Here is a 27,713-nt window from a genome sequence, read left to right on the forward strand (position 1 = left end):
GGATGTGAGAGCTGGACCTTAGGGAAGGCTGAGCGAAGGAAGATCGATGCTTTTGAGCTGTGGTGTTGGAGGAAAGTTCTGAGAGTGCCTTGGACTGCGAGAAGATCCAACCAGTCCATCCTCCAGGAAATAAAGCCCGGCTGCTCACTGGAGGGAAGGATACTAGAGACAAAGTTGAAGTACTTTGGCCACATCATGAGGAGACAGCAAAGCCTGGAGAAGACAATTATGCTGGGGAAAGTGGAAGGCAAAAGGAAGAGGGGCCGACCAAGGGCAAGATGGATGGATGGCATCCTTGAAGTCACTGGACTGACCTTGAAGGAGCTGGGGGGTGGTGACGGCCGACAGGGAGCTCTGGCGTGGGCTGGTCCATGAGGTCACGAAGAGTCGGAGACGGCTGAACGAATGAACAACAACAACTCTTTTAATACCCTTGGGAACCTGCAGATCCCGGCATCCTCATAGCCTTGAGCTATGGCAATGAAAGCGGTGGCGAAGTACATTAATTCAACAATATAAATGCACCATTTAATTCCCTTTTAAAAAACCCTCAGAAAACTACAAATCCCGAGATGCTGTGGCATCCTTAACTCCAATAAAAGACCCGGAGAAACTACCAATTCCGGGATGCTATGGCATCCTTTAACCCCAATTTTAAATCCCTTGGAAAACTACAAATCCGGGGATGTTTTGTCATCCTTTAATACCAAAAACCTGTCAGAATACTACAAATCTCAGAATACGATGGCATCCTTTAATCCCAATTCTATAAAAGCTCTTGGAAAACGACAATTCTTTGGATGCTGTGTCATTTCTCAATCCCAATTTCAAAAGCCCTTGGAAAACTACAAATTCCAGGATGCCATGGCATTCTTCCCCAAAAACCCACCAGACAACTACAAATTTCAGGATGTTCTGGCATCCTTCAATCCCAAAAAGCCCTTAGAAACTTCCGATCCCAGGATGTTCTAGCATCCTTTAATCCCAATAAAAAGCCAATGGAAAACTATGAATCCTGGGATCTTATGGCATCTTTCAACCCTTTAAACCTCCCCTAAACCTTTTGGAAACTACAAAATCTAGGATGTTTTGTCGAAGGCTTTCATGGCCGGAATCACTGAGTTGTTTTAGGTTTTTTCAGGCTATATGGCCATGTTCTAGAGGCATTCTCTCCTGACATTTTGCCTGCATCTATGGCAAACATCCTCAGATGTAGTGAGGTCTGTTGGAACTAGGAAAAAGGCTTTATATATCTGTGGAATGACCAGGGTGGGACAAAGGACTCTTGTCTGCTGGAGCTAGGTGTGAATGTTTCAACTGATCGCCTTGATTAGCATATAATGGCCTGACAGTGCCTGGAGCAAACCTTTGTTGAGAGGTGATTAGATGTCCTTGTTTGTTTCCTCTCTGTTGTTGTGCTGTTGTAAGTTTTGAGTTTTTTAATACTGGTAGCCAGATTTTGTTCATTTTCATGGTTTCCTCCTTTCTGTTGAAATTGTCCCCATGCTTGTGTACTAGGATGCTTTGGCATCCTTTAATCCCCCAAAATGCCTCTGAAAACTACAAACCCCAGCATACTTTAATCCACAAAATGCTCAGGATTTTATGGCATCTTTTAATTTAAAAATGCCCTAGGAAAACTACAAATCTTGGGATGCTATGGTGTCTTTTAATCCAAAAATGCTCTTCGAAAACTACAAACACCAGCCTTGAGCCCCCCAATGTAGATGCAGTCTTATTTACAATTCTTTTGGGTAGAGGATGAGATTTTCTGTCCGAGACCTAGTATATGTTTACATATATACTAGCTTGGGCACGAGATGTTATTTGAAAAAGTCAGTTTTTTAATTGTACAAAATGCATAAGGTTGTGTGTGAACTACAACACACAACATGCCAGGTTAACCCCAAAAAACTCCATCAGTACTTAAAGTTTGTTATGTTGGGCAAGTTTGCTCTGGATGCAGCACTGGTGGGGTTCAGTGTGCTCTCTGGCTGTAGGGTAAGCTACAATTCCCATTATGGTGAGTCAGTCCCTCTAAACCCCTCCAATAGGTTGAGTTAGTCATAGGGATTCTGTGTGCCAAGTGTGGTCCAGGTCCATCATCAGTTTCTCTGGTTGTAGATGAACTACAAATCCCAGAAAGGAAGCTCAGTTCCCCCTAAACCCCTCCAGCAATAACATTTTGGCATATCAGGTATGTGTACTGAGTTTGGTCCAGGTCCATCACTGTTTGGGTTCACAGTGCTTTCTGGATGTAGGGGAACTACAACTCCCCCAAATCATGGTGAATTTTCCCCAAAGATCTCCAGTATTTTTTGCTGGTCATGGGGGCTCTGTGTGCCAGGTTTGGTCCAATTCCATCATTGGTGGAGTTCAGAGTGCTCTTAGATTGCAGGTGAACTATACATCCCAGGACCTACAACTCCTATAAATTATGGTGATTCTCCCCAAACCTCTTTAGTATGTTCCTTTGCTGATCAATTCCTTTGTTTTCCGTGTGCCATAGAAAAGAATGGGAAAGGGTTAAGAGAGAAGCTGCGGGCAGTGCCATGCAAATTCCACACCAATGGAGAGAGTCAGAAACACTGGGATATCAGTGGTGGAGGAAACACATCAAATCTAAGATGGAATTGTCCCCGTATGAAAACCTTTACTTGGGTGGTGGGCAGTGTGGTGTTTGTGGAGGACCTTGGCAGGGCTCTTGGACATGTTCATGGCACTCACCATAACCTGCAATGTCATTGGATGGAGGGCCATTGGTGTTTCCTGGGTAGTGGGAGCTAAAGCTGTTTGTGGAGGCAGAGCTTGTCTGTGTAAGTGTACATCCCAGCCACACACACACGTATATTTTCACTGTTATTATGTGCATATATTTAGATTTTTTTTCCTTTAAAAAAAGAAAAAAATGAGGCGAAACATAAAATGATTTCCCCTTCACTTTTATTTCTCTGGATTTGTGCAACATACAGCTATCGTTCGCTAGCATAACATCTTGAGCCGAAGGTCTTTTAAATACATTATATTATTTTGAAATTGTATGAAAAACAAACCCGAAAAAACCCCTCCTCATTTAAATAAACACCTTCTTTCCACTTTTTCCCCCATCAGGATTTTTACACAAAACGTCATTTCGTCTCCTTCTTTTTTCCTCGTTTTACAAAAATAGAAATGATGATTTTGCACAAAACAAGACATTCAATGCATTCAGTCGAAGCAGTCCCTTCCTCTACATCTAAAGCGCATTTCCTTGTGAAAATAACGCAGGCCCCTCCCTCTCCACAAGTGTGCTGCGTGCGCGTGTCTCCCGTGTTTCACAAACACTTCCCCTGCCCCACCCCGCCCCACCCCCCCGTTTCGCTCAAAACACAAAGCAATTTTTAAGAAAAAAAGACAGAAAAGCAGAAATGTATAAATGTTCTCGTTTGCACCGACATTCACGAGAAGAGATTCACCGACTTTCCCCTCCGCTTTTCATACATGGGTTCACGAGTTGCAGATTGCAGACTGAATATTTGTGCGGTTCAGATTGCAGACTGAATATTTGTGCTGTTCAGATTGCAGATTCAATATTTGTGGGGTTCAGACTGCAGACTGAATATTTGTGCTGCAGACTGAATATTTGTGCTGTTCAGATTGCAGATTAAATATTTGTGCTGTTCAGATTGCAGATTAAATATTTGTGGGGTTCAGATTGCAGACTGAATATATGGGTGTTCAGATTGTAGACTCAGTATCCGTGGGTCCAACTTGCAATTAAATATTGGTGGGGGCAGATTACCTACTCACTGGTGCAAATTGCAGGCTGAGTATTTGTGGGGTTTAGATTGCAGACTGAAACCTCATTAGTGCAGACTGCAGACCAAATATTCATCAGGTTCAAATTGCAGGTTCAGTATTTGTGCCATTTGGATTGCAGATTCAATATTTGTGGGGTTCAAATTGCAGACTGAATATTTGTGCGGTTCAAATTGTAGATTAAATATTTGTGGGGTTCAGATTGCAGACTGAATATTTGTGCTGTTCAGATTGCAGATTAAATATTTGTGGGGTTCAGATTGCAGACTGAATATTTCGGTGTTCAGATTGTAGACTCAATATCTGTGGGGCCAACTTGCAGATTAAATATTGGTGGGGACAGATTACTTACTCACAGGTGCAAACTGCAGGCTGAGTATTTGTGGGGTTCAGATTGCGGACTGAAAACTCATTAGTGCAGATTGCAGACCAAATATTAATCAGGTTCAAATTGCAGGTTCAGTATTTGTGGCATTCGGATTGCAGATTTAATATTTGTGGGGTTCAGATTGCAGATTCAATATCTGTAGGGTGCAGATTGCAGACCAAAGATGTGTGCTGTGCAGATTGCAGATTAAATATTGGTGCAGGGCAAAGTGCCTATTCGTAGGTGCAGTTTACAGGCTGAGTATTTGTAAATTCAGATTGCAGGCTGAATACTCATGGGTACAGATTAAATATTTGTGGGGTTTAGTTTGCAAACAGAATATTTGTGGGGTTAAGACTGCAGACTAAATATTTTGGGGTTTGGATTGCAGACTGCCTATTTGTGGGTGCAGACTGCAGGCTGAACATTTGTGAAGTTAAGATTGCAGATTCAGTATTTGTAGGGTGCAGATTGCAAACTGAATATTCTGTGGGGTGTAGACTGCATATGTGTAGGGGCAGATTGCATATTCATGGTGTGTGGATTGCAGACCAAATATTTACGGGGTCCAGATTGCAGACTGAATTTCAGTGGACTTTTCTTATTTGTTTGGCTATGACATGGAGAATCATATCGATATTTTGGGGGGTGGGTTTAGAAGTATTTTAGTCCAAACTTTAAAGCATCTCCTTTACAGTTTGGACTACAACCTGGAGTGGACTGAAGCCTTAAAACAACCATGAACCCCAATCAGGGAATGGGACAAAGTCTTTTGAAATAAAACAAATATATATTTATATATACCTTCCAAAAGGTTTAGGACAGCAAGGAAAAGTGCACAAGTATGGTCATCAGCAGTGTGCGGCCATAAAGGGGTCAACAAGGCGGTCAAGGGGTCATTGGAAACATTTCTTTAAAAAACGACATGCTGATATTTACAAAACATCCTTATTAAAAAGAGGAGATTGTCAAATACGCCTCAATGGTGCAACTGGGATTCGGAGCCAAGATTAATTGGACTGGATCTGATGAATAAAGTGCAATTTTTAATGGTTTTTTAAAAATGGTTTTGGCTGTTTAAAGAGTGTTTAATTTGATTTGATTGTCATGTTTATCTCCTTTACGTTTTATATACTTTTCTCACCCCAAACCTTACACGTTTTGAGGATGAAGAGATGTGATTCCCCCCCCCCCCAAAAATTTGTAGTATTTAAGGGTCTTTTGGGGATAACTTAACATAGGGATAGAATATGGAAAAGACCGGATCCTTTCCCAAAGTCCCAACACCGAAAGACCCCAGGAGCCATTTATTATGGCTGTTTTGTCATGGGGCTGATGGGAAACAGTCCAACCGCATGACTAGATTAGCAGCATGATTTCTCAATGGAAATGCATCATTATTCACCATCTTTTCCTCCCTGCCGGAGGGGCCAGCCCCCCAACATTCGCCATATAAATTAAATCCAGGATTGCGCAATTGCGCAATTACGCAAAAATAAAATAAATGGGAGTTCTTAACTCCAAAAACACAATGTTCAGGGCGGTCTTTGTTGCAGATGAATCTGAAACTTTGCGGTTCACATTCGCTGGCGTAGAATCATCATTGTGATCCAGGTGATCTGTCCGAACCGTGTGTATGCATGTTCCCAAGACCTGTTTACATTCAGTGGCAGGCAAAGATCCCAATTGGGAAAGACCTTGGTTTTTCTGGGCCTGAATTTCCCGGATTCGGTCCGTCTTGCTCCCCGGAAGAGCTGACCTTAGCTTTCGCTGCCATCGTAATGGAGTTCGGTGTTGAAGACCTCCTTGTAGAGCGGAGGGAAGTCCATGGCTGTCTCTGGGTGGACCAGGCGGAAGAAGGCCAGCTTGTCCAGGTGAAGGCGGCAGATGGTCTTCATCACGGGCAGCTTGGAGACCATCTAGGGGAAGACAGGGAGAGAAAACAGGGAATTATAGCATCCCAACCTTGGAAGGGATCCCCAAGGGCCCTTCCCATTCTGCCATTAAGGAAAGCACCATCTGATCCTTCCTGAGAAAGGACCATCCAACCCTCATGGGCATTAATAGGTTCATGGAGGAATATGATCAAAGACACCTAGAGTTGGAAGAGACCCCAAGCGCCAACCCCGTTCGGCCATAAAGGAAGACACCACCCAATCAGTGTTGGAAATAGCGACTTTCTCAAGCCTCCACTAGTAATTTGTTTGCATATTATTCTGTTTGCTTGTTGGGGAAATCTGCCTGTCGAGTTCATTTCAGCACTTTACTATTTGCAAAATAGTGGTGACAACGTCAGCTCACGCCGAGTAAAGGAACTGTCACACCTTCCTGTTGGAGTGGACTTCCAATTATAGTATTTTACAAGCATGCACAGAAGGCTAACTAAGAATGGAAAATTACTATCAGCTGCCTTCAACTATTTATTTATTGTATCAGGAGTGAACCAAGGGTACAGTTGTAATGTATTTAAAAAAACACAAAGTTTAAAAACTTGGCATTATATTATATATGTCCTTTGATCAGTAGTTGGCCATTGATAAATGTTGCATTGTAACAATTTATTTAGGAGTTTAATTGTGTATTTTATATTGTACTTAATAATCTGGCTTTCATGTATTTATTTGTTAGCCTTATGTGTGAAAGACCTATGGTCTAAGCATCAAATAAAACTTGACTTGAAACACCATCCGATCCCTCCCGACAGATGGCCATCCAACTCTCATGGGTATTAATAGGTTCATGGAGGAATGGGGTTCTGGCATCAAAGGTTCCTAGAGTTGGAAGGGACCCCAAGGTCCAGAAAATAAGACATGGACTAACAGACCCCAAATAGAATATTAGTTCTCAACCAGAGGTCCGTTAGTGATCACACATTATCTAATCCTCCTCCTCTCCATATGCTACTGTGCAAAAGTGAATCTTCACTTTTTTTTTGAAGGAGAAGAGGGGGGGATTTTTATTGCTTTGGTGAGGGAGTTAAAGAGGTGGGGGCGATCATGGAGAAGGCCCTCTCTCTCTTTCCCACCAGCCGTACATGGGATGGAGGTGGGACCAAAAGCAGGGCCTCCCTCTGCTGACCGCAGTGCCCGAGCTGGTTTATAGGAGGAGATGTGGTTAGTCAAATAGCCTGGACCCAAGCCGTTTAGGGGTTTAAAGGTAATGCCCAGCACTTTGTATTTAGCCTGGAAGCAGACCAGCAGCCAGTGGAGCTGCCACAATGTGGGAGTGGATCTCTCCCTGTACGGGATTCCAGTTAGTAATCTGGCCGCCGATTTCTGAACCAGTTGAAGCTTCTGAACTGTCTTCAAAGGCAGCCCCACATAGACAGCATTGCAGTAGTCCAAACGGGATGTGACTAAGGCATGGACTACCATGGCCAGATCTGGCGTCTCAAGGTAGGATCGCAGCTGGTGCACAAGTTTTAATTGTGTGAAGGTGCTCCTGGCCACCGCAGAGACCTGGGTTTCCAGGATCAGCAGTGAGTCCAGGATCACACTCAGACCGCGGACCTGTGTTTTGAGTGGGAGTGCGACCAAGTCCAACACAGGCTGAAATCCCACACCCCGATCTGCATTCCGACTGACCTGGAGTACCTCTGTTTTGTCTGGATTTACCTTCAATTTATTAGCCCTCATCCAGTTCATCTCTGATGACAACCACTGGTTTAGCGGCAGGACGGCATCCTTGCCATTTAGTGGGAAGGAGTAATAGAGTTGGGTGTCGTCTGCATAAATCTGATACCCAACTCCAAAACTCTGAATGATCTCTCCCAGCAGTTCATGTAAATGTTAAACAGCATGGGGGACAGAACTGAAACCTGAGCGATGCCGCAGGCCACCAGCCAGGGAGTCGAACCAGAGTCCCCCAGCTCCACCTTCTGGATCCAACCCTCCAGATAGGAACGAAGCTACTGTAAAAAAGTGCCCCCAAACCCCATTCTGGAGAGCTGGCCCAGGAGGATACTATGGTCAATAGTATCAAAAGCTGCTGAGAGGTCCAGGAAAACAAGTAGGGACACACTCCCCCTGTCTAGTTCTCTTCATAGATCATCTAGCAAGGTGACCACTGTCGTCTCTGTCCCATGGCCAGGCCTGAACCCAGATTGAGATGGATCCAGATAATCCGTTTCATCCAAGAACCTTTGGGGTTGTGAAGCGACTACTTTCTCCAGAATCTTACTCAGGAAGGGGAGATTTGAAACTGGCCTATAGTGGTTGAGTTGAGTGGGATTCAGTGCCAGTTTCTTCAAAAGAGATCTCACTACTACCTCCTTGAAAATACTTGGCATTACGCCTAGAGTCAAGAAAGAATTCACAATACCACCCAAGCCCTCCCAAAAGATGGTCAGAAGACCCACCACTCACCTTGGAAAGCCTGTCTTCGTAGGTGTTTTTCTTCTGGACCTCCTGCTGCAGAGCCAAGTAGATCTTGTCCTGCAGCTTTTGCACTTTCTTCGATTCGGAAAGCCAGGGCCGATCTGGGAAAGAACAAGCCAAGCTCAGCATCAGTGAGACAGAAAGGATTAGCTACTGGCCTCTAGGTATGTATTGACGTAGTGCTCAGATACAGCCACAAGAGGGTGGTGCATAGATAGAAAGAATTAGCGACTAACTTCTAGCTCATATAGGCAGTGCTCAAATGCAGCCACAAGAGGGCAGTGTATAGATAGAAAGGATTTGCTCATGGCTTCTAGATATGTATGTATATAATGCTCAGATGCAGCCACAAGAGGGCAGTATATAGATAGAAAGGATTTGCTCATGGCTTCTAGATATGTATGTATGTAATGCTCAGATGCAGCCACAAGAGGGCAGTGTATAGATAGAAAGGATTAGCTATGACTTCTAGGTCATATAGGCAGTCCTCAGATGCAGCCACAAGAAGGCAGTGTATAGATAGAAAAGATTAGCTACAGACATCTAAGTATGTATATATGCAGTGCTCAGACGCAGCCACAAGAGAGCAGTGTATAGATAGAAAGAATTAGGTACCGACTTCTAGGCATACAATATATACGTCTAGGTATACAATACAATGTATACAATGCTCAGATACAGCCACAAGAAGGAAGTGTATAGATGGAAAGAATTAGGTACTGACTTCTAGGTATGTATATATGCAATGCTCAGATCCAGTCACATGAGGGTGGTGTATCGATAGAAAGGATTAGCTACTGACTTCTAGGTATGTATATACACAATGCTTAGATGCAGCCATAAGAGGGCAGTGTATAGATAAAAAGGATTCTAAGTATGTATATATGCAATTTCCAGGTACAGCCAGTAGAGGGCAGTATAGAGATAGAAAGGATTAGCTACAGGCCTCTCAATCTGTATGTACTCAGAAGCAACCATAAGAGGGGAGTGTATAGATAGAAAGGATTAACTACTGATTTCTAGGTATGTATGTATGCAGATACGGCCAGAAGTAGGCAGTATAGAGATAGAAAGGATTAGTTTTTGGCCTCTAAGTCTGTCTGGCTTTCTTTTCCTTCTCTTCCACTGCCGCTCATGACCCACCTGGGGAAAGCAGGACCGTGGCTGTGAACAGTGCAATCTCCTCGTCCGAAAGCTGAAGCCGACATAGGTTTTCCCCCAAGTCAAAAACAGAATCGATTAGGTCATCGCAGCCTAAAAGAAAACAGGAAAGAGTTGGAGACAGCCATGATTTGGAATGACCTTCTCATTGCGCTTTGACCTCTCTGGTAGCTCCTATTTGAAGTTGTCAATTTCAATACAGCTTTCCACAATAAATTCAGGAATTAAATTAAATTTGTACAAGGTATTATCCTCTTACGATATTTACCCAAGGCCTTGAACATCTGTATCCCGCCATATTTCCCAGCATAGAGCACTGTGTTGTTCAAGGGGTTGAAGGCGCGGATCATCCGGATGAGGAGGACCTCCAAACAACCTGAGGCCAGGTAAGAAAGGAAGGAAGGGGGAAACGAAAAGAGAAAGGAGGGTCAAATCACGAATGTTGAGGTTCTCCAACACAACTCTATTCCGGGAAGTGAGGTCAACCAATGATCATATTATCCACAGTTAGGTCAGGAATGTGTTCTTTGTGTAACAACATTAATCGGGAAAAGGGTCATCATAACAACATAACTGGGAAACGGATAATCCCAAAAATGTAACTGAAAAAAGGGTTGTTGCAACAATACAAACAGGAAAGGGGTTGTTGCCACAACACAACTGGAGAACCAGTCATTGTAACGTCATTAGAAAGGGGGTCATCGCCACAACGTAACTGGAAAAAGTGTCATAGAAACAACACAACAGGAAGAAGGTTTGTTGCAACAACGCTATCAGGGAAAGGGTCATCGGAACAATGTAACTGGGAAATCATTATCGTGAAAACGGTTCTCGCCGCAACACAGCTGGGAAAACTGTTATTGCAACAACGTTACTAGAAAAAAAAGATAATCATCACAACATAACTGGAAACAGGGTCGTAGCAGCAATGCAACCAGAAAAAGGGTTGTTGCAACGGATGCAGACGGAAGAATGTTTGTCACGACACTTCCAGGAAAGGGTCATAGCAACAACACAACCGGAAAAAGGGTTGCTACATCAACACAATCGGAAAAAGAGTCATTGCAACAAAGCAACCTTGCTCCTCACCTGCTTTGAGGAGGATGATCTGGTCATTCTGGCAGAGGTCCATGAAGCCATCAATGCGCTTGGCAAACTCGACGACGTACTGGATGGCATTGGAGAGCTGGATCGAGCATTCCTGCCACATGGCCTCACAGCTCTGCAGAGAAGCGGGAAAGGAGTCAAATATTTTTCAAATACCCCAAAACATATGTTTTCTCCAATTTCCTTGTTAAAACAAGGGATGTGTCTACACTGTAGAATGAATGCCACTTCACCCAACCTGAACTGCTATGGCTCCATGGTACAGAACTATGGTAGTTTTATACTGTCTCTTTAGCCTTCTCCGCAAAAAAACAAAAACAAAAACAAACCCTTCTAGGATTCAATTGCATCGATCCATGGCAGTTAAAGCAGGGTCAAATCCAATTAATTTGACAGTGTAGGTAGACTCCCGGCCAGTGTGGGAAAAACCTACCTTGTTCTGCATGTTTCTGATTTCGTCTTGCGAGTGCATTGTCCACACCATCCGCTTCAACTCCTCAGCGGTGTATAGCGACGTCTCCATATGCGACTTGACCACATTTTGGGTGAGGCGCTCTGGTGGGGACAGAATGATACATATAATAATCATTCTGACAAGATGGTCATCCAGCTCTAAAACCTCCAGATAAGGTGACTCCACTGCATTCCGGGTTCGAATCTCTGCTCCTCTGTGGAAGTCACTGTCTAGCACTCCAACAGCCATGAAAGTGTGACACCACTTTAAGCTGCGCTGTAGGATCATGGGAGTTGTAGTCCGACAAGGTATTTCGCCTTCTTTGCCAAAGAAGGATCCTCTAGGATCTTGTAGCACTGAGTCATGCAACATTTCCCACTAGTGTTATAGAACTGAGGCTGTCAATAACCAATCATCCGAGTGGCTCCTGCAGAATTCTGGGAAATGTAGTTGAGGGCAGAGCCTTTGGAATTCCTAGCTAGAAAGGTTCTTCAGTTCCCTAAATTACATTTTGCACAGTTTGCAGGAGCCACTGGAATAACTGGCAGACGAGAGTCTCTTTTCTATAGTGGGAAAATGCCCGTGGTCTCTTCTAAGTGTCCCAGTTTGGCATGAATTAATCCCAATGAATTCTCAGCCATCAATCTTTGTGTGTTGCTGTTATGGTTGTTGTTATTGTTGATAATAATAATAATAATAATAATAATAATAATAATAATAATAATGGTTTCAGGGTATATATGACCTGTTGATTACGGAAACGGCACCTGTTTCCCCACAATCAGTTTTTGAGCTACAAAACCTGAATCCAAAATTCATATCAATTTTGCTTTTGTATAAATGTATAGCAGTTATGATTACATTTTGGGGGGGGGGGGGCATAAAAAACCATGATAACCGTTATCCAGAAAACGAGAGCAGATACAGTCTATCCAATGCCATTTCCTAGGGGTGTGTGAAATGGAACAAAATCCATTCTGTTTTCGTTCTGTTTTCGGGTGTGTGTTTTCTAGGTTTTGATTTCAGAAAGATTATTTCTGAAACAGAAACGGAACTCTGGGTGCCGAATTATGAATTTGAACGGCCTCCCTTCCTAATCTCCCAGAATCTTCCCAAATTTGAAAGTAAAACAGAACATAAACAGAACAGATTTGCATACCTCTATAGGCATTTTCCAAGTGAGTGCCCCCAGGAATAGGCCTAAAACCCAAAACAGAGAACTTGTGTGTTGGGATATAGGTACGGGGTTTGCATCTATTGTATCACGTTGTGTAAAGGTTAAGCATGACATGTCTCCAAGTTCACAGAGTCGTTGAAAGGGGTTGAAGGAGGAGAGAGAAACATAGGGATGTGTGAAACTGCACAGAATTCCGTTCTGTTTCTGGGACAATTCTTCCTGAAACGGAAACAGAACTCCAGATCCTGAATTACGAATCTGAATGGCCTCTCTCTTAATCTCCCAGAATCTTCCCAAAAACAGAATGGAGGGCACCCAAAATTCAAAGTGGAAACAGAATGGAAAAAGAACGGATTCGAGCACTCCTATGATGAAGCAGCAAACCTGTACTCACCGATCTCCGCAGCCGAGACATCTGAGGTCAAGGGCCCACTTTCGAAGCCCCCTCCACAGAAGAGTGATGGTTCCAGCATCAACTCGTAGAGCGACTCCTGTTTGAGGAGCTTGGCCTCGCTGAGGTCCAGGCTGGATTGGTCTGGAGAAGGTTGAGCTGAGGTAAGGAGGTCGAGGTTGTAGTAACCACCACCATTCCCATTGTTATCCGGGGTTAAGGGGAAGTCGAAGAGGAACCCATCAGAAAGCATGGAGATATCATCCAGATCAGAAAGGCCGCTGCTGACGCTGGTTGAATAGCCTCGGGAGAGGGGCTCTGGCTCATCCGCAGCTTCCCCATGACTGTGCCCTCCACCATGTTCCTGGTTCTTCTGGTGCTTCTGGACCTCAGCATAGAGGCTGTCCCGCTGCTTCTTGGACATCCTGCCAAACTTGACCGCTGCAAGGAAGGGTGGCATTTCAGTTTAGCCTTTGTCCGGATAGTGAGTGCTGTGAACTGTTCCTCCCGTCTCTCCTAAACTCGATACATATCTGCCTCCCCTGTATCTACGAGACCATGGTTTCATTTATCCACATCCGACAAAATACATCCCTTCTAGGTCTTTCCTGCCGAAATTTATAAACCATCTGAAGATCTATCTCTTCTAGCAGTAGCCTACCCAGCCAATTTTAAGCATGGATTTTAAAATTCTTGTCCTGTGTTTAATCTTTGCTCTGTGTATTTCAATATGTATTATATATGATACGTTTTAATAGATATCTTTTGTAGAAATGCATTTTAATATGTGCATTGGTGGATTTTTTTACAATGTTTATTTGTTTTAATTATTCTGCAACTCGTCTCAAGCCACGAGGAGAGGCAAGTAAGAAATATTATTATTATTATTATTATTATTATTATTTTCTAAGAAATAAAATTATTATTATTATTACTATTATTTTCTAAGACCTCTCTAAAAGTATTTGAGGCCCTCTCATGAACCTCTATGGCACTCTTGGGCCATTAATACATCTGACAAAATACATGCTCTCTAAGAATTTTCTAAGCCCAAGGCCCTATGGCAGCCTTGGGCCATTCATACACGTCCAATAAAATACATCCTCCTAGACATTTTCTAGGGCAACTCCTGATATGAACAAACAATGGTGGCCAATTGCGGCAATGCTCACCATCACGTGACATGCCCAGTGCCAGGCATTTCTGCAGGCGGCAATGCTGGCACCGGTTGCGGTTGGTCCGGTCGATGATGCAGTTGCGCTGTCGGGAGCAGGAATACGTTGCATTGTTTTGCTGGCTCCTGCGGAAGAAGCCCTGTGCACACCGGAGGAGAGAAAAGCGGTGACTCTAGGATGCAATTCAGGAACTGTGCAAACAGGGATATACAAAGGGCTCCCCAATGGAGATTCACACCCACTTCCCAGAAGCTTTCAGAGCAACAAGTTCCCACCCACCATCTACTTTGCCACTGCCACCAATAATAATAATAATAATAATAATAATAATAATAATAATAATAATAATAATACTTATTATTCAGGATGCCTCAATCTGGCTAACTTTAGGGGTTATATAGTCAGCAAGATAATAATAATAATAATTCAATAATTCTGAATGCCCAAAGCTAGCTGTTTAGGGGTTATACGGAGAGCAAGATAATAATAACAATAACAATAATTCAAGATGCCCAAAGTAATAAATGGTAATAAGCACAAAAATAAAAAATAGTAATAAAATAGTAGTAACAGAACACTAATAATAATAAATATTATTCTATCTATCTATCTATATATAAATATGCTTTGTTCGTTTTGAGTGACATCATAAATCAAAAACCGCTTTGACCATCAGTCAAAAAAATTGGTCATTTGGGAGTTGTAGTTGCTGCGATTTATAGTTAACCTACAATCAAAGAGCATTCTGAACTCCATCAACGATGGAATTGAACCAAACTTAGCACACAGGACTCCCATGACCAACAGGAAACACTAGAAGAGTATGGTGGGCATTGACCTTGAGTTTTGTAGAATACTCCATATGTCCAAATATGAACACAGATGGCATTTGGGGGAAATAGACCTTGACATTTGGGAGTTGTAGTTACTGGGATTTATATTTCACCTACAATCAAAGAGCATTCTGAACACCACCAACGATAGAATTGGGCCAAACTTCCCACACAGAACCCCCATGATCGAGAGAAAATACTGTGATTTCTGATGGTCTTTGGCGACCCTTCTGACACCCCCTTGCTCCCTGGATTAGAATCTGTGACCTTTTGGCCAGCAAGTTCAGCAGCTCAGCGCCACAGTGGGCTCCTAATAATAATAATAATAATAATAATAATAATAATACGACTCACTTTGCATCCTTCGCAGGTGATCACTCCATAATGGATCCCGGATGATTTATCCCCGCATATCTTGCAAGGAATGACCTCGATTTGTGCTGCAGGAAGAGAAACCAGGCAGTTAACAATTTGCCTTTGAAATGTAAAGAGAAAGAAGGTTTGCAATGCCAGGAGAGTGCAGTCTTGGGATGCCACACTATGTATATGAAATCAACATGAATATTGCAGTTCCACCTAATACCAGAAGAGGGCGTGTTTATGACTCTCTCCATTGGTGAGCAATATGCATGACTCTATCCTTTCCTACTCTTTTCTATAGCACACAGCAAACAGAGGAATTGATCAGCAAAGGAACATACTAGAGAGGTTTGGGGAGAATCACCATAATTTATAGGAATTGTAGGTCCTGGGATGTATAGTTCACCTGCAAACAATAAGCACTCTGAACTCCACCAAAGATGGAATTGGACCAATACCTGATATGCCGAAATTTGATTATTGGAAGGGTTTGGGGAAACAGACCTTTCTTTCTGGGAGTTGTAGTTCACCCACAACCAGAGAAACTGTGACCCCCACTGATGATGGACCTGGACCAATGTAGCACACAGAACCCCCATGACTAACTCAACCTACTGGAGGGGTTTGAGGGGACTGACTCACCATAGTGGGAGTTGTAGTTTATACTACAGCCACAGAGCACATTGAACCCCAAGTTTGCATCTGGAGAGCAAACTTGCCCAACATAACAAACATGAAATACTGATGGAGTTTTTCGGGGTTAACCTGGCATGATGGGAGTTGTAGTTCACCCACAACTTTATGCATTTTGTACAATTAAAAAAATGACTTTTTGAAATAATCCGGGCAACGCCGGCTACCCAAGCTAGTCATACTATATATATGAAATCAATATGAATACTGCAGTTCCATCTAATGCCAGAAGAGGGCAGTCTGAGGAAATCATACTATATATATATCATTCAACATTAATTGATACCACATCGGACGGATGCTGTTTTAAGAGGAGGACAACAATGACAGCCTCTGCTTTGCAAGAAATACTTTTCTCTCGGGCGTGTCTTGCTGTTGAATCACCCGGAGGAGGAAACAGGGAGATTACTTCTCATTTAAAATTCCCTCCATGCCATTTTCTGCCTCCGCAAAGAAAGCCAGGCTTCATTATTGGTGTTTGGTAAGCGTTGAACCCATTCTGGAGGCAGTATATACATAAATAGACATACCGTTAATTAGGAAAGGGAGTATCGGTACCAGATCTGTACAATTTGGCAATAGGGGCCAAAATTAATTAGGCAGCTCCCAGAGTCCCATTGAGCCCCGGCAGCCAAAGTGGTCCAAAAGCTGCTTGAATTGTACACTGTAGTTTGAGAGTTCCCATAGCAAAGCCTGCGGGCCGTATCCAGACCCTTAAGGTTTTTTACCTGGCCTTTGCTCTAAACTTTAGACTGTCACCACCTTCTTCTTGCTCCTTTACACTCCTTTCCATTCATCTCCTCTCTCTATTTCTCCCACAAAATGGAGGGAGAGAAAAAGGAAGAGAAGAAAGGGAGAAAGAAAAGAAGGGAGGAAACAAGGAAAAAAGGAAGGAAGGAAATGGAAGGAAGGGAGAGAAGAAAGGAAGAAAGGAAGGAAACAGAGGGAAGGAAGTAAAGAAAGGAAGGAAGGAAGGTAGTAGAGAAGGAGGAGAAGAAAGGGAGAAAGAAAGGCAGGAAGGAAACAGAGAAGGAAAGGAAGGAAGGAAGGAAGGAAGGAAGGAAGAAAGGTAGGAAACAAAAGGAAAAGAAGAAAGAAAACAGAAGAAGAAAGGAAGAAACGTAGGTAGGAAACAGGAGGAAGGAGAAGATGAAAGGAAGAAAGAAAGGAAAGAAAAGAGAAGCAAGGGGAGAAAGAAACATAGACAGAAAACAGAGATGGGAGGAAAAGAAAGAAAGAAGGCAGTAACCAGAGAGGGAAGGAAGTGAAGAAAGGAAGAAAGGAAGAAAGAAAGAAAGGAGAAAGAAATAAAAGAAATAGAAGGAAGGAAAGAAGAAAGACAGGAAGGGAGAAAGAAAGAAAGAAAGAAAGAAAGAAAGAAAGAAAATGCAGAGAAGGAAGAGAAAAAGGAAAGGAAACAGAGGGAAAGGAGAGAAAAAAAGAAAGAAAGACAGGAAAGAGAAGGAAGGAAACAGGGAAGGAAAAGGAAGGTAGGTGGGTAACAAGGGGAAGGAAGAAAATAAAGGGAGAAAGAACAGCACATAAGAAACAGAGAAGGAACAGAGAAGGAAGGAAGGAAGGAAGGAAGGAAGGAAGGAAGGAAGGAAGGAAAAAGGAAAGGAAGAGAGAAAAGGGAGGCCTTTGCCAGATGCAGACAAAGAATCTTGATGAGAAAACTCTGTGTGAGGATTGCCTTAGATTCGCCCTGAGTCTGAATGGACTTGAAGGCAGCACATCAAACTATAGTCTAAGTCCAAGGGATCCTAAACTGGCCCTGGGCTTAAACAGTGTGAGGACCCCTTGTTGCAAATGCATCCGGAATGGCAGCAGAGGAGAAGGCGAAACTGCTCAAGGAAAGGAAGTCTCCTCCTGTTTGATGAGCTCACAACTTGCCCAACTTCACCCACAAACATCCCTCCTTCGGCCAAGTTGTTTGTAGCTTGGTACAGCTGGCTCACGCAAAAACCACCAAGGGTTATATAACTGCCATCTGCTTGACACATCACCGGTGACGTACGTCAGATCTAAGGGCAAGCCAGTCCCACCACTTGTTGGCCGCCAGACCTGTCCGTCAAGAATTGGTTGTGTCCTACTGACACATTTACCCAGAGCTTTGAATATAACTCAACAGGCGGGTTGTGTAACAAGAGGGCACAAAGTGGCATTTAACCCATGGCACACAAACGCTTGGAAAAGAAATAGAACTCACAGTCCCACTCAATTCTGTTTTCCTCACAGCTGACCGGAAATTTCTCTAGTTCTGGGCACCAAAATCCAAGAAAGAGATGGATAAGCTGGATAGTGTCCAGAGAAGGGCCACCAAATAGTCTGGAAACTATGAATCCCTATGAGAAGCATCTTAGCGAGCTGGGAAGGTTTATGTTGGAGTAGAGAAGGGTAACATGAGAGCTATATTTGAATCTTGGAACGAATGTCCCATTGAGGAGAGGGCAAGTTTGTTTTTTGGTTCTCCACAGAAACGGATTCAGATTGCAATAAAAGAAGTTCCACCTAACTATTAAGAAGAACTTCATGATGGTCAGAAAAATTTCTTGATGGTCAGAAGATCCTTCTGATGGTCAAAAAAATCTCATGAAGGTAAAAAGAACTTCCTGGTAGTTAGAAGAACCTCATGATAGTCAGATGAAGCTCAGGATGTCGGAAGAACCTAATGATGGTAAGATGAACTTCCTAATAGTCAGAAGAAAGTCCTGATGGTCAGAAAAATTTCATAATGATCAGAAGAACTTCCTGGTGGTCAGAAGAAGCACATTAGGTTCTGAAGAACTTTGTGGTGTTCAGAAGACCTTTTTGGTGATCTGAATAATCTCATGATGATCAGAGGAATCTCTTGGTGGTCAGAGGAACTTCCTGATGCTCAGAAGAACTTCCTAACGGTCAGAAGAACTTTATGATGGTCTGAAAAACCTCCTGATGGTCAGAAGAACTTCTTGAAGGTCAGAAGAACCTCTTGATAGTCAGAGGAACTCCTAATAAAAATAACCCCTCTCATCTCCTATAATCTATTTTTTGCAGTCATTGAAGTGAACAAAGGAGGAGGAGGAGAAGGAAAATGGAACATTTTCAAAGCAAAAAATCTGAGAAGAAGAGGAGTAAATGGGCCTTTTCTAACCAAACTGGGACATCAACCCCCCATCACACCACCATTTCTAATGTCGGAGCAAAACCACAAGGGTTAAATAAATGCCTAATAACGTTGCAGAAGGGATCCAGATATAAACAACGTTCTCCCTGCTTTGACTTAAGAGGATTTCTCTTGATCCTGAGTCAAGAGGGAAAGCTTGCAGTCAGGTTTAATCCACAAATAAATTAATGGAACGACTCAATCAACAAAACCCTTTCAAGCCCCGAGACTAAAAACCGAATGTTTGGCACATTGGCAACTTATTTCTTAGCTGCATCAATGTTTCACCAGTTTTGCACACAATTGAATTTTTGTGCAGAAAACTCTTTTCTGCACTGAAAATTGTATTTCTAGACAGGAAAAAACTGTACATTTTGGGCAAAACAAGTTTATTCTGCCCTAAATTCAAACAAGGTTATTTGGCACAGGGAACAGCATTATTGGAACTGAAAATAATATTTCTATACAGAAAATAATTGTATGATGAAAATAATAATAATAATAATAATTCTATGCAGAATAATAACGTATGCGGAAAATATTATAATATTTCTATGCAGAAAATAATGTATAATATTAATAATAATTGTATGCAGAAAATATGTGTATGTAGAAACTATTTTTTTTTATGCAGAAGTTTTGGGCAGAACATGTTTATTCTGCCTAAAATTCAAATAAAGTCATTTGGAAGAAAACGGCATTTCCGGCACAGATTCCTGGCAGCAAATGCAATTTGAATCCCTGCCCAACTGCGTTGGGTGACACTCTGTCAGCCTCAACCTCCTTTGAGGTCTCTTCAGATTGAGTCAAGGAGTTCCCTTCAAATTTATTTTTCTCTCTGATATTTCTTGCGGCGCTCAGCAGCCCAAGATTAACCTGTCCAAACTTGTTCGAAAGCAGAGAAAACAGCCCCCAAAGGCATTCTTTTTTAGCAAATCACACACACACACACAAAACAACAACAAACCAACCAGCTCATTTTAAAAAATGATTAGAACCCAGACCTTGCAAATCCAACTGTCCAGACGTTAGATAGATGTCTTTAGTTGAGGATCCCTGAGGATCCCTGGGTGCAGACTAGGTGATCTTAGAGGGAACCCTTCCAACTCAGGAGGCCTTTCGATGCTTGAGGTCAGACTAGATGACCTTTGGGGTGTGCCTTCCAACTCAAGGAGACTTTTCGATGGTGAGGGTCAGACTAGATTACCTTTAGAGGGTACCTTCTAATTCAAGTAGACCTTTTGATACTTGAGGCCAGACTAGATGACCTTTGGGGGGTTCTTCCCTTCTAACTCAAGGAGGCCTTTCGATGCCTAGTGTCCATCTAGATGACCTTTAGGGTCAAGGAGGCCTTTTGATGCTTGAGGGTAGGCTAGATGACCTTTGATGGGTCCCTTCCAACTCAAGGAGGCCTTTCGATGGCTGAGGTCAGACTACATGGCCTTTAGGGGTCCCTTCTAACTCAAAGAGGCCTTTCAATGCAGGATCAGACTAGAGTACCTTAATGGGTCCCTTCCAGCTCTAGGAGGCCTTTTGAGATGACCTTTAGGGGTTCCTTCCCATTCAAGAAAGCCTTTTGATGTTCGAGGTCAGACTAGATGACCTTTAGGAATCCCTTCCAACTCAAGGAGGCATTTCAATCATTTGGATCTGAATAAATGACCATTAAGAGGAGCCCTTCCAACTCAAGGAGGTCTTTCAATGTTCGGAATCAGAATAGATGACCTTTGAAGGGCTCCCTTCCAACTCAAGATAACCTTTTGATGTTCTGGGTCAGACTAGATTACCTTTAAGGTGTCCTTTCCCATTCAAGGAGGCCTTTTGATGCTAGAGGTCAGACTAGATGACCCTTAGGGGTCTCTTCCAACTCAAGGGAGCCTTTTTGCTCCATTTCAGTGCTTACGAGAGGCCTTAAGAACCCAAAAGTGAACCAGGAAGAGTCTCAGAAAACCCATAGCCGAAACTCAGGCACTTCACAAGTCTTTTTCCAGCTCCTCCTCCCTTCCTTCTTTCCAAACCCCTTTTCCCTCTGACAGATCTAGGTCACTGGGGCAGCGCCTCTTGGTTGCCAAACCCACAACTGTCTCTCTCTCTGTTTTTAATGCCAGGCATTTTTTTCTGCAAAAGGAGGCGGAGGAGGAGGTGTTATTTCCCCGGGACTGTTTCCAATTCCTCCTTTGAGACAAGGCCAGACTAGATGGCCTTTGGGGATACCTCAGGAAGAGGAGAAGGATATGGAAACCCTTAATCCTCTTTTTCTTGGCAAGATGTGTAGTTGAGGCTGAGAAAGTGTGACACACCCCCTCCCCCATCCAATGGCTTTATCTGCACCCTGGGCTTCATCTACACTGTAGAATTGGACCAGTTTAATACCACTTGAAACTGCCATGGCTCAATGTGATGTCACTGTCAGAGATGAGCGAGGCGTTGGCCTCCTTGGCAAATGATGCTGCTGTTGATAATAATAATATGATGATGATGATGAAGGTGATAATGATAATCATGTAATGGTAATAATGATATGATGATGATAATAGTATAATAATAATGATACTAATAATAATGGCAATGGTGATGAAACTAATGCAAGCCATGATTTGAGAAATGACGAAGGAATCGAGTGCCATGAGCAGGGATGATTGGGAGGGAGGGAACATGTATCTGTATTACATATACAAAAGATAGACTATCCATCCATCCAATCCATAGATAGATAGATAGATAGACAGACAGACAGATAGAATCACTCTGTGTATATATCTATCCATCCATACAATCCATAGATAGGTGGGTAGATACATATAAATGTCTCTTTCTACATCTGTGTCTGTCTGTTTATCTATCTATCTTACTATCCATAGATAGATAGATACATGCATACATACAAATTTTTAACACTTTCTCAATCAATCTGTCTATCTCTCTATCCATCAATCTATCTGCCTTTTTATCCACACAATCCATAGAAAGATATATAGGTAGGTAGATACATATAAATGTCTCTTTCTCCATCTATTTATGTCTGTCTGTCTATCTATCTATCTATCTATCTATCTATCTATCTATCAAAACCTTAGATAGATAGATATGTCTAACACTTTATCTGTCTGTCTATCCATCCATCCATCCATCCATCCATCCATCCATCCATCCATCTATCTAGCTGTCTATCCATACAATCCATAGATAGATAGAAAATAGATACATACATTCATACATACATGTAAATATCTATCACTTTCTCCATTTGTCTGTCCGTCCATCCATCCATCCATCCATCCATCCATCCATCCATCTATCCATCCATCCATCCATCCATCCATCCATCCATCCATCCAATTCATTGGCGTATAGATAGACAGATAGCTAGCTAGCTAGCGAAATAGATAGATAGATAGAGATAGATATAAATGCCTATCACTTTCTCCATCTATCTGTCTGTCTGTCTGTCTGTCCATCCATCCATCTGCCTATCTATCCATACAATCCATAGATACATACATACATACATACAGATGCCTATCACATTCTCCATTTGTCTGTCTGTCTGTCTGTCTATCTTTCTACCTACCTACCTATCCATCCAATCCATAGGCAGACTGATAGATACATACATACATATAAATGGCTATTACTTTCTCCATGTATTTGTCTATTTGTCTATTTGTCTATCTATCTATCTATCTATCTATCTATCTATCTATCTAATCCATAGACAGATATTTATTTATTTATTTACTTACAGTATTTGTATACTGCTTTTCTCACCCCGAGATAGATAGATAGATATAACTGCTTATGACTTTCTCCATGTATTTGTCTATTTGTCTGTCCATCTATCTATCTATCTATCTATCTATCTATCTATCTATCTATCCATCCATTTTCTATCCATACAATCCATAGATAGATAGATAGATAGATAGATAGATATGCCTATCACTTTCTCTATCTATCTGTCTATCTGTCTATCTGTCTATCTGTCTATCTATCTATCTATCTATCTATCTATCTATCTATCTATCATCTATCATACATACAAACAAACAAACATACATACAAACCAAAGATACATACCTACATATAAATGCCTATCACTTTTTCCATCTATTTGTCTGTCTATCTATCTATCCATCCAATCCATAAATAGATGGATATGGACATACATACATATAAATGATCACTTTCTCCATCTGTCTGCCTAGCTATCCATATTTTATTTTATATTTCATTTTTAATTGAATACAAAATAACATAATATTCGAACAGATAATAAATGTCTATTATAGGCTTACATTGAGGCAAAGTATTTTATATTATCTAATCACATACTTTACATGTTCATTCACATTACATTTTTAAATCCCACCTCCTCCCACCTCCCTTTCCTACCCCTCCTCCTCATTACTCTTCTCTCTATATCTTTATCTGTTACCACGAACACAGTCTTCATAATCTTGGTACATTGTCTCTGCTGGCTTCATCATCTTCTCCCATTTCATATCAACTGCCCATTTATGTAATTACTTCTGTCTTATCCTCATGTGAACCTTCTTGGGGTATGCATGTAATAATATGTGCTTGGACTTGCTCAAATAGATTGTCTATCTATCTATCCAACCATCCATCCATATGTCTATCACTACATCCATCCATCCATCCATCCATCAATACATTTGTATCAATCAATCTATCTATTTATAATATATCACTGAAAATATCATTCGGCAATCTCTAGCATGAACAAAGAAGCTAACGGGATAACAACAACAACAACAACAACAACAACAACCCCCCCCCCTTTTTTTTTTATCCCCGATCAAGACGCCAACGTAACACGACTTTTGCCCCTGGGTTATCAATCTCATTTCCTAATTGGCTCTATCATTAAAAAATGGGAAACGTTTATTAAACTGCAAAAAAGCTTTGTTTTTGAGGGACATCCTGTAGCACAATTTTTTCTCGTTTTCCAACGAATCTCTCATCGAGTCTCGGCCAATTCAACATAGTTTGTGCCACTAAAATGAAGTTTCTGGAGTAGAAGAACTACCTCCAAAGTCAGCACCGCACAATTCGAACCAGGAATAGAACACTTTTTTCCCCAAACATTGTTACATAGTGTGATTCTATCCCTCCAAACTGATTAAACATGGAAGAACATGGGGGTGTCTTTCCATGTTTCTGCGTTGCTCGCCGCAGCCATGTTCGAGGCCACTGTTGCTGCGTATGAAGATTAAAATGGCTGCAAAGGAGGAAAAGCGATGGCAAAAGGATGACGCCGTTGTAATACTAATAATACTAATAACTTGCCCTATTTTTCCACTGTTTGACGGCCGCAGATGCAAGGCATAACACGGCCGATACTAATGCACTTGAGTGGCTGTGGCTCAAGAGAGAGGAAAATTATTATTATTGCTATGGTGATGATGATTCAGAGTACCAAGAGCCAGCTACGTTTAGGGGCGAAACAAAACAAGATATTATTATTATTATTATTATTATTATTATTAATAATAATAATAACTCGGGATGCTCAAAGCTACCAAGTTTAGGAGTTACATAAAGAGAAGATATGGATGATGATAATGATGATGATGATGATGATGATGATGATGATACAGGACTCCCAAAGCAGGCTAAGTTTATGAGTTATATAGAGAGCAAGATAATAATGATGATGATAATAATAATATAATTCAGGATCCCAAAGGCTGGCTAAGTTTAAGGCTTATATAGAGAGCAACCCCCACGGTCCCATAGCATTAAGCCGTGACAAGTTAAAGTGGTTTCGAACTGCATTAAGTCAACAGGGTAGAGCCAGCCTGGTGAGCAGTTGATCCGGGTTTTATTTCCATTGGAAATGATGGTTAAAACAACTCCGAGATGGGAGTTGTAGTCCCCTGCGTAATCCCCCATTTTCTGGAAGATTTGCACCTTTCTGCCTCCATCTTTTCAATCAGCCATCTTTAAAAAGGCACCAAACAAGACCAAGCAAACAATGGAGGAAACACCCAACCCTCTAAAGAAGAACCTTCCTGTTAGAAACCCATCGACAAGAAGGTCCCTGAGCAAGTGCAGAGCGCTTCCTGGGCATGAAACACAGCACCATCATTCCTGCACATTAAAATAATAATAATAATAATAATAATAATAATAATAATAGGGATCAGATTATTTCTTCAATCCAATTGGCTTCTTTATTCTTACAAGAGATTTCTGAATTATATTTCCAGTGATATAAGATAGATATATAAATGAAGATAATGATAAGACATATCTATCTATCTATCGATCGATCGATCGTATGTATAGAGAGATAGACTGTCTATCTCATGTATATATAGATATACAGATAGACACACTGTATGTATATGTAGATAGATAGATCCATAAATATACATACATACAGTCTGTCTGTGCATTGATCAATCGATCGCTCAATCGATGATATGTGTGGATAGATGGATAGATAGATAGAAGGCGGATGGATGGATACAAGGATGGATTGATGATAGAGATACAGATAGACAGATAGGCAAGCAGGCGGACGGATGGAGGGACAGACAGACAGATAGACAGACGGACAAATAGATAGATATACAATCTATCATATGTATATATAGTTAGATAGACATACCACACTGTATGTATATGTAGATAGATACACACATATACTGTATGTAGATGTAAATAGATATAGTCAAATGTATATGCAGATATATAGATAGACTGTATGTATGTACATGTGTGTGTTTATCATTCGATGGTATGTATGTACATGTAGACAGATACACACATAATCTATCCAACGATCTATTGTGCGTATATGTAGATATACACATTGACATACCGCATGTATGTATCTACCATTAGATTGTATATCTATGGAGATAGATAGGCATATACAGTCTATCTATTTATCTATCTATTTATCTATCTATCGTATTTACATGTCGATGCACAGAAAAACGTACTGTATGTATGTATGTGTGTGTATATTTATGTTACGGTGAGATTTTGTAATCAATTTACTCAAATGTAGAGAAACTGAGTGGCGGAGAATATCGACATATGCAAACGATAGCCAGATACACCGTATGCATGTACATGCATGTACCTATCTATGTTGATGCATGAGTATGTATGTTGGAGTGTTCTTTATGACGCAGATAGAAGAGTCACAATTTATCATCATCATTTATTTGGATTTTTTTCCTAGCTCTATTATTATTATTATTTGCACTCTTTCTTCAATAGAAGTTACGCCCACAAATATGCTATATATTTATATATTACAACATGAACAAGGAAGTAACTACATTGCAATCTATTAGAGAGAGGGATTGCCAAGTATTGGGAGAAAAGTCCCATTAATAATAATAATAATAATAATAATAATAATAATAGCAATTGAAGATAATGTCAAAAAAATAAAGATGACAATGTTGATAATAATTATATCATTTGAAATTAAAAGACATGTAAAGAGCCAACGTCAAAATAATAATACAAAATAATAATATTAGAACACCAATAATAATAATACAAAATAATAATATTAGAACACCAATAATAATAATACAAAATAATAATAATCCAATGATGATAATAATTGCAATTGAAGATAATGTCAAAATAATAAAGACGACGACGACAACGATGATGATGATGATGATGATGATAATAATATAATTTGAAATTAAAAGGCGTGTAATGTCAAATTAATAATAACACAAAATAATACTATAACACCAATAAGAATAAGAATACATAATAATAATAATAATAATAATAATAATAATAATAATAATAATAGACCAAGGAAGAAGTATTAATTATACAAAGAATAACAACAATAATAAACAGACAAGGAAAAATAATTGTTTTATTATTATTATTATATAAGGAAGGATGACAATTATAATAGCAATAATATAAACTGAAATTAAAAGACGTGTAAAGAGCCAATGGCAAAATAATAACAATACAAAATCATACTGATAATAATAATAATAATGGACAAAGGAAGAAGTATTAATGATACATTAATAATATTTAATAATCATCATAATAAACAACCAAGGAGGAAGTAATGTTTGTTATTAGTCTATTATTACTATTACTACTACTATTAAGTTAAGGAAGAATATACATAAAACCTTACCTCTCATCTTGACTGTTCTCCCTTTTTCTCCTCCACTTTTTATACAATTTCCTTCTATTCTTCTGGGAATGGCATGAAAAATTCAGGAAACTAAAAAGAAGTAAAAAAACAATCTAGAAATGTTTAGGAGCCTCTTCCCTATTAGGAAGTCAAGCTTTGAAATGATGCTAATGTTGCTGAGTATTAATTAATAAGTACTAATGAATCAAGAGAGGGGTCCTGAGAAGAAGCGGCAACTGCACAGCTTCCCTTCTTATCCTCCTTTCCCCTGCTTTCTCCTTCCCTCTCTCCTTCTGCTCTGCCAAGAAGAACTGCTAACCTACTTTCCTACACATGACATCTCGTCCTGGCCCCGCCCACCCCGCTGCCAATCACGGCCCAAGCCACTCCCCTCCCCACAAGGCCACTCCCACTCCTTCCTCACATTATATCATTCTGGAATGACATAATTCACCTTTTTTTCTTTCTCTCTCTCTCTCCTTCATTTTAGCCATGTCTCTCTTATACTTCAA

The 27,713-nt window shown here is 41.0% G+C and overlaps 1 protein-coding gene across 1 annotated transcript; it reads right to left on the reverse strand.

Moving 5' to 3' along the window:
• Positions 1-2,926: 2,926 nt before the first annotated feature.
• On the reverse strand, positions 2,927-27,532 carry LOC132781096 (nuclear receptor ROR-beta-like). The gene is made up of 10 exons (XM_060785057.2): positions 27,202-27,532; positions 15,194-15,279; positions 14,004-14,145; positions 12,835-13,272; positions 11,243-11,364; positions 10,792-10,924; positions 9,971-10,078; positions 9,685-9,795; positions 8,530-8,642; positions 2,927-6,084 (listed from the first exon to the last, which is right to left on the reverse strand). The coding sequence occupies exons 1-10, from the start codon at positions 27,206-27,208 to the stop codon at positions 5,926-5,928; spliced, it is 1,419 nt and encodes a 472-aa protein (XP_060641040.2). The 5' UTR covers positions 27,209-27,532; the 3' UTR covers positions 2,927-5,925.
• Positions 27,533-27,713: the final 181 nt, after the last annotated feature.

The sequence above is a fragment of the Anolis sagrei genome, chromosome X (genome assembly GCF_037176765.1).
Source record: "Anolis sagrei isolate rAnoSag1 chromosome X, rAnoSag1.mat, whole genome shotgun sequence".
Lineage (NCBI taxonomy): Eukaryota > Metazoa > Chordata > Lepidosauria > Squamata > Dactyloidae > Anolis > Anolis sagrei.

Bases quoted from the DNA above. Each gene is read 5' to 3' on its own strand.
- LOC132781096 (XM_060785057.2), bottom strand. The intron at 14,146-15,193 runs GTGAGTCGTATT...CGGTGTGCACAG, and splicing joins TCACCTGCGAAGGATGCAAA to GGCTTCTTCCGCAGGAGCCA. The intron at 10,925-11,242 runs GTAGGTTTTTCC...GCTTCTCTGCAG, and splicing joins TCAGAAACATGCAGAACAAG to AGCTGTGAGGCCATGTGGCA.